Source organism: Phyllostomus hastatus, unplaced genomic scaffold (genome assembly GCF_019186645.2).
Source record: "Phyllostomus hastatus isolate PE091 unplaced genomic scaffold, TTU_PhHast_1.1 phas_contig_137, whole genome shotgun sequence".
NCBI lineage: Eukaryota > Metazoa > Chordata > Mammalia > Chiroptera > Phyllostomidae > Phyllostomus > Phyllostomus hastatus.
This window is the reverse complement of record NW_025333583.1, coordinates 8,146,815-8,153,902: the sequence shown is the minus strand read 5'-3', so window position 1 is coordinate 8,153,902 and position 7,088 is coordinate 8,146,815. Positions and strand designations below refer to the sequence as shown.

Sequence of the window (7,088 nt, the reverse complement as noted above, 5' to 3'; positions counted from 1 at the left end):
TGTGAGACACTGTTGGGAAGAAATACACATGATAAATATAACAGAAGTTTTCTATGCAACAGATAAACACACTGTAGTATACTCGGATAACTAAACGGGATGAACAACCTACAAGCAAGCACAGAAATATGGGTGAATCTCATAAACAAAATGAGTAAAAGAAAGTAGAGGCAAAAGAATATGTGATGTATGATTATATTTATATAAAGTACATGCATATTGTTAGAAATCAAGATAGTGGCTACTTTGGGGGTCAGGGGAGCAGTGACTGGAGGGGTCTTCTGGGGGCTGGTAATGTTTATTTCTTAATCTGGCTGCTGGTTATGTGGGAGTGTTCAATTTGTGAACATTCATTCACCTGTACACATTTCTGAATGTGTTGTAACATCCAAAAAAAAATTTTCAATACCAAAGTGTATTGATCATCAACATCTGCATAACAAGTTACTCCAAACTTAGCATCCTAAAACAACAAATATCCATTATCTCACCTGTTTCTGAGGATCAGGATTCTGGGAGCAGCTTAGCTCAGTGGGAGCCCTTGTTCAGGGTCCCCCACCAGGTTGCAATGAAGATGCCAGCCAGGGCTGGCTGCAGTCATCTGAAGGCTTGTGTGGGGCTGGAGGATCTGCTTCCACAATGGTGCATTTGCAAGGCCATTGGCTGGAAGACTCAGTTCCTCACTTGCTGTTGCCAAGAGGCCTCAAGTCCTCATCACACTAACTTCTCCCTACAGCTGCTGGAGTGAAATGAGAACACAACAGCTACTTTCTGTGGAGCAAGTGATCTGAGAGAGTGGGATGGAAGCCACAGCGCTTTCTATGACCTATTGTCAAAAGTCACACTCTGTTACTTCCACTATATTCCATTTGTTAGAAGCAAGTGACTGAGTCCAGTCCATACCCTTGAAGCGAGAAGTAGCAAAGAATTTGTGGACATACTTTAACCACCACACCAACCTTATCTAATTGAGGCAAAACAGTTCTTTCAACATTAGAAAAAGAACTCTGAATTCCAAATCACTTATAAATGAGATATAGCTGCATTAAGAATTTGAATGCACAAAAGTTTATTTGTTTAGAAAGCACTGTTGCATTCCACAGACTTCAAGAAGAGGGGGAGATGTCAATGAACAAAACAAGCTTTAATTACAGGAATATTTTTTCTAGTTTAAAGACATTTCAAACAAGTGGGATTAGGAACAGGATGATATTAAAATTAATATAAATTCTCTGCATCAGAATCTCAGCCTATTTCATGAAATTAAAGATAAATATAAATCAGAAAATTTCCACTTAAAAACTCGAGCTTGCTAGAAATTAGAAGAAAAAAATCACATCCACCTAAATAAAAATATTTGCTCAAAAAAGAGCTCTTCTAAGTTATCAAATAAAAGTTGACATTATTTGAACAAGTGTCGGAGAACTATATTTGAAGTTAGGTTTATAGCTACCTCCTTACATTCTCTTGAGTAACCTAACACTAGAGTTTTTCAGCAGCGACAAAAACTTGCGTTAAAAATACTTACAACTTAACAGTGGCACGTTTATGTATTTTCTTTAAATCATTATTTTTTAAAAGAACAAATAATTTTATTTTCAATTAAGTATATTTTAATTTTTAGTTTTTACTTTAATATTTAATTTAATATGCTAATAATTTATATTAAAATAATGTATATTTAACAATCATATTTTTAAAAGATTTTTATTTATGTATTTTTAGAGAGAGGGGAAGGGAGAGAGAAAGAGAGAGAGAGAAACATCAATGTGTGGTTGCCTCTCACTGGGTCCCCACTGGGGACCTGGCCCCACAACCCAGGCATGTGCCCGGACTGGGAACCAAACCAGTGACCCTTTGGTTTGCAGCCCTGCTCAATCCACTGAGCTATACCAGCCACAGCTAACAATCATATTTTTTTAGTTTACAGTTTTACATTTAGTTATGTATTTATTTATGTTTGTCTTTCAAAAGTAGTAAAAATTTTTTCTTTTTTCTTAAATCATCACCTGAGGACATTTTTTCATCGCTTTTAGAGAGAAAGAGAGAGAAACATTGATTAGTTGCCTCCTGGATGCGCCCTACCACGGATCAAACCCAAAACCTAAGTGTACGCCCTGACCCGGGATGACACTCACAGCCCTTTGGTGCACGGGGTGGGCTCCAACCAACCGAGCCACCCTGCCAGGGCTGAGCTCTCATTAACTCTAAGCAGGGTCCCCACTTTGGTTCGGGCCATCATTATTTCCTGCCTGGATTACAGCAACAGCCTCCTACCTAGTCTCCCCTCTCGCAATCTCCGAGTTCCTCCAGTCTCTTCTCCGCTACAAGCCATAGTGACTTTCTCAAAATACAAATCCAGTCATGTCACTCCCCTGCTTAAGGTTATCTAGAGTTTCTCATTGTATTTATGTTAACATTCTCAACACTAACCTGGCCTCCACCCCCTGAGCTGATTTGGCCTCTGCCAGCTCTCCGGCTTCAGTTCTCTTCCAGCCTGCGTCATATACCCTAAGATTCAGACGCCCCAAGCTTTTTAAAAGTTCATTTAAAGAATCTCGTTCTCTCTTTTCTCCGGGTGTTCTTCTCTGCTGTTTCCTCTGCCTGGAGTATCACCTCCTTCCACCCCGTTCCTTTCTCTTGGACTTCACCCAGCCAACACCTCTCCACTCACCCCTCAGGTTTTAGCTTGAATAACATTTCTCAAACCCAGAATGGGATACCTGAAATGTACTGCCACATTACCTTGCCTTTTTCTTTGAATGCATCATCCAGTGACGGGCATGTGGAAGGACACTGGATATATTGTCTGAAGGAAGAAATGAGCTGAATGGCTTCTCTTGGATTTTGGGGAAGGATTGCCCAAGCCAGCTGGTTCATTTTCACTTTAGGTGGGGCTGACTCCTTTCCCCCAAACATGAGACTCAGGCCTGGGCCACAGGCCCTGGCCATAGGGTCATGGGTCAGGGCTACGCAGGTCCCAAGTTAAGGCAATAGGACACAGTCAGGGCTGAGATTAGGCCTTCTGCTTGAGGAACCAGGAAACATGTTTTTAATTTCTACTGGCCTTAGAGATGTAAGGGTGGAAGTAGCAAACACATAGGGAAACAGAACCAAAAGTTGGAGTGGGAGAGAGAGGGGAATAATGAGAAAGGAGTGTCCTCCTCATTCCCATTGTGGCCTGGGTTACCCCTCCATTTTGGAGGACACTGCTGCACTCTAAGTTCATTCCACCTGTTTACTTGTTCCCCGTGGTCAAACTTACGGGGAGATAGAATGTGCCCATCCCCAGGCATGAGAGGCGAGAGGCAGGTGAGAAGCACAATGTGTGGAAGCTGCAAGACCACAGCCTGGTGCTCCCTGAGGAAAGGCAGGACGTCATCAATCCAGCGACTCTCGTGCCTCATTCCAGAAATATTGAATAAGCACTCAGAATATTCAAGGCAGTGTTTTTCAAAGTGCAGTACATGGATAACGTGTCAGAATTCTCTTGGAGGCTTCCTACTAAATCAGCAGCTCCAGGGTCCAGGAATCTGCATTTAAAGCCAGCTCTGTAGGTAATTCCCATTCAAACTGAAGTCACACAGTTCTAGGCACTGTGCTGGGTGCTAGGGACCTGACACAGAACAAGGCAGATGTGGTTCACGACTTCCCTGTATACCTGTGTGTGTAAACAGCTGATTACAATAATAAGATGGTATGGGTGCGAGACAGAACTAGGGAGATGGCATAGCCCGTGTGCTTATCCAACTGGGGGTGGTCAGGGAAGTCTTACAGAAAGGGAACCAAAGCTAAACCTGTAGGCTGGATCTGAAGCTCGGGAGAGAAAGCTGTACTTCAGAGTAATATGGGAATCGTCAGCTTGTGGAGAGTAAGTGAGACCGTGGCCATGAGCACCATGGCTAGGTACACAGTAAGAAGAGGGCGAAGGACCGACGTACGAAAAACCCCAAACCCTTCCAGCCCTCCTTCTCCAACATTTCTTCTGTCCTTGCCTTTGCCGGTCCTTTCGCCCTTCGTGGAGCTAAGCTCGCCACAGGGTAAACTCAAAACCCAGCCTTGAGGTGCAAAAACAAACGGCTATCGGTTCTGCGGGGACGCTCCCCTAGCCGCCCTGCGACTGCGCGAGACGTGCCGCCCTGCGCAGTGACGTCAGTGCGCCGTGCGCGCTAGGGGAGGAGTGGGAGCCTCCGGCCGGGAGGAGCAGAAGCTCCGGTAAGCCCGGCTGGGCGGGGGAGAGGAAGGGGAGGGGCAGGGAGCCCCCTAGAGTGCAGGGTCGCGGTCTGGACTCGTGGCGGGAGTCCTAGAGATGCTCAGCATCGCTTCTTCTTCCAGCAGGCCCTTCCCGGCCCGGCAATGGAGTTTCCGGACCTCGGGGCTCACTGTTCCGAGCCAAGCTGTCAGCGCTTGGGTGAGGGGCGGAGCGCGAGGTGGGGTAGGGCAGGGTGGAGAGGGCTTGGAACTGCGGGTGGGCTCCCGGGGGCTGGAAATGCCGGAGGGGGCGGGGCTCGAGGTTGAGGCGGTGTCCAAGGGGGCGTGGCTAAGGTAATGGACTAGGGCCGCGGTGGTTTGTTGCAAATAAGGTGGGTGTTTTCCTTCCCGAGTGGAAGGCTTAACTGACCCGGAACGATGTCAAGTTCCCGCTGGACCTGCAATGTGATGTACTCTCCGCAGATTTTCTGCCGCTCAAGTGCGACGCCTGCTCTGGCATCTTCTGTGCGGACCACATAACCTATGCTCAGCATCACTGTGGATCTGCTTACCAAAAGGTGGACGGGGTGGTCTGAGGGTGATGGGGAAGGGTGAAGGATGCATGCAGAATCCCCGCAATCCCTTTGCCTCCAGTTTTCTCTCCTTTATGGTCTTTCTGAGGTTCTTCAGGACCAGGGATTTGAAGTGGAAGCGGGTCACAGACTGAGCCCTCTTCCTTCACTATAGGATATCCAAGTACCTGTATGCCCACTTTGTAATGTGCCTGTGCCTGTGGCCAGAGGGGAGCCCCCTGACCGAGCTGTGGGGGAGCACATTGATCGAGACTGTCGCTCGGATCCAGCACAGCAAAAACGTAAGGCAAGTGTTGGAGGGGTTGGCCATGACCCAGCTGGGTCTATGGATGCCTGGAAACCGGAACAGCTATTCTGATTGGGTTGGAAAAGGGGTCAGAGCCTCAGCAGAGACAAACCTTCCCACTCCACCTCAGATCTTCACCAACAAGTGTGAACGCTCTGGCTGCCGGCAGCGGGAAATGATGAAACTGACCTGTGAACGCTGTGGCCGAAACTTCTGCATCAAGCATCGTCACCCACTGGACCATGATTGCTCTGGAGATGGGCACCCGAACAGCCGGGCAGGGTAATTGCAGCTGAGTCTTCTACTTGCCTTTGGGACTGTCCCATCCTTCTGGAACTGACTCAGCCTTTTTCACTACAAGGTGGGAAGCTTGATCCCTATCCTATCCCCTTTGAGTGGGGCAGTCTTAGGTTTAAGTGTGTGTTTTTCCAGATTGCTTGGAGGAGCTCCCTCCCCTCCGCCCCACAACTTCCCGGGTAAGGCCTGGGAGGAGCATGCATGCTGACTGCTCTTGGAGACATGTCAAGGCTGTTTCTTCCCTACAGGCTTGCTGCCATCGCCAGAGCACAGACTCTGACTTCTACAAGCACCATCCCCAGCCCAAGTCGGACCTTGCCTTCATCTACTTCTCCCAGCAGGTAGGTCTGCCCGTTTCTTCTCTCCCTTTTTCCCCTTCACACCTCTGATCTCTGCCTCTTGAATGTCTGCCTTAGAGCCACAGCCCGGTCTCCATCACAGACTGCCCCTCCGGTGATTGCTTTGCAGAATGGCTTGGTGAGTTGGGCAGAGGTTGGAGGAACAGAGGCAAACCCACACAGAGTAGAGTCCAAAGCAGCTGGTTTTGTTTCTCCTTCCGCAGAGTGAGGATGAGGCTCTGCAGCGAGCCCTGGAATTGTCCCTGGCAGAGACCAAACCCCAGGTCCCAAGGTACCTACTCTCTGGTGAAAGAGGGTGGGATATGGGCAAGGGCTCTGTTTGGTAGAGGGTCAGTGGGACCACTCAGACCTGTTGCAAGATAATAGTTAAAAACTTGGCCCAAGATTAAGCTTACTAACTATATGAGCTTTGACCAAGTTCTTTAACCCATTAGGATCTTAATTTCCTCTATAAAATGGGACCATACTAATACCTACCTTGTAGGGTTGTACAGAGATTGAGATAATACTCAGAAGTACTCAGCACAGTGGTGCCTAACAGATCGGATGTTTACATTTTAGATATTATTGTCATCCAACTTACCCTGTCCCTCTCCCCCAGTTCTCAGGAGGAAGAAGACTTAGCTTTAGCACAAGCACTGTCAGCCAGCGAGGCAGAGTACCAGCGACAGCAGGTGTGAGGATGGGGTAGAGGCGGGGTCCTGCACGGGGAGGGTGTAAGGAGTTTGGGGCGGAGGAGTGGTGCTCCCGAGTGGTTGAAAGTTTTGGAATGGGGGTTATCCTTTTGTTTGCAGTATGACTACAGCCCACGGTGAGCTCAGAAGTGAGAACTGTCCCCTCACTTCCTTGACACGGCACCCTGTCTTCCCCTCTCCTTGCTCCAGGCCCAAAGCCGCAGCTTGAAGCCGTCTAACTGCAGCCTGTGCTAGGGCCTTGGGCTTGGGGAGGGAGGCTCACCTGAGGAAGACTGTGGCCCTCACACCTTTAGGGTCCACAGGGAGAGGAGGCCAGGAGCAGCCTGGAGTGAAGACGAGGAGTGACAGAGAGGCTGTTTCCAGGGAGCATTAAGAAAGCCAGCCTGTGGATGGAACTGAGCCAACAGAAGGCCCCGCTGGCCCCTCTGCTGCGTGAGACAGGGCAGCTGTGCAATGTTCCCTGGACGGGCCCTCGGAGGATGCTGGCCAGGCCCCACTCCGCCCCCTGCACCGTGTCGTCCCTCCTACACTGGGGTCGCCCCCACGTGTAGGGACAGGGAGGGGCCTGGGAAGAATAAAGGACGTGGGTAGTTAATAAGACATCCAAGCGGTATGTGTCTTTCTCTTTTCCAACCAAAATCAGAGTCCTGTCAAGAACGCTCACCTG

The 7,088-nt window shown here is 48.7% G+C and overlaps 1 protein-coding gene across 3 annotated transcripts; it reads left to right on the top strand.

The window, feature by feature from the left end:
* Positions 1–4,150: 4,150 nt before the first annotated feature.
* ZFAND2B (zinc finger AN1-type containing 2B) lies at positions 4,151–7,023 on the top strand. 3 transcript variants are annotated; one of them, XM_045854290.1, is made up of 10 exons: positions 4,151–4,215; positions 4,339–4,411; positions 4,675–4,769; positions 4,939–5,070; positions 5,201–5,352; positions 5,616–5,708; positions 5,784–5,844; positions 5,930–5,997; positions 6,328–6,400; positions 6,611–7,023. In XM_045854290.1, exons 2-10 carry the CDS (start codon positions 4,357–4,359, stop codon positions 6,653–6,655), a joined length of 774 nt encoding a protein of 257 aa, XP_045710246.1. In that variant the 5' UTR covers positions 4,151–4,215; positions 4,339–4,356; the 3' UTR covers positions 6,656–7,023. The 3 variants fall into 3 exon arrangements, with proteins under 3 accessions (XP_045710246.1, XP_045710237.1, XP_045710256.1); XM_045854281.1 differs by having other exon boundaries at positions 4,152–4,215; positions 4,336–4,411; XM_045854300.1 differs by having other exon boundaries at positions 4,163–4,215; positions 4,336–4,411; positions 6,715–7,023.
* The last annotated feature ends 65 nt before the right edge of the window (positions 7,024–7,088 follow it).

Excerpts from the sequence above, each read along its gene's own strand:
- ZFAND2B (XM_045854290.1), top strand. The coding sequence starts at position 4,357 with ATGGAGTTTCCGGACCTCGGGGCTCACTGTTCCGAGCCAAGCTGTCAG. Across the intron at positions 4,770-4,938 it reads GTGGATCTGCTTACCAAAAG|GATATCCAAGTACCTGTATG; the intron begins GTGGACGGGGTG and ends CCTTCACTATAG. Across the intron at positions 5,998-6,327 it reads ACCAAACCCCAGGTCCCAAG|TTCTCAGGAGGAAGAAGACT; the intron begins GTACCTACTCTC and ends CCTCTCCCCCAG.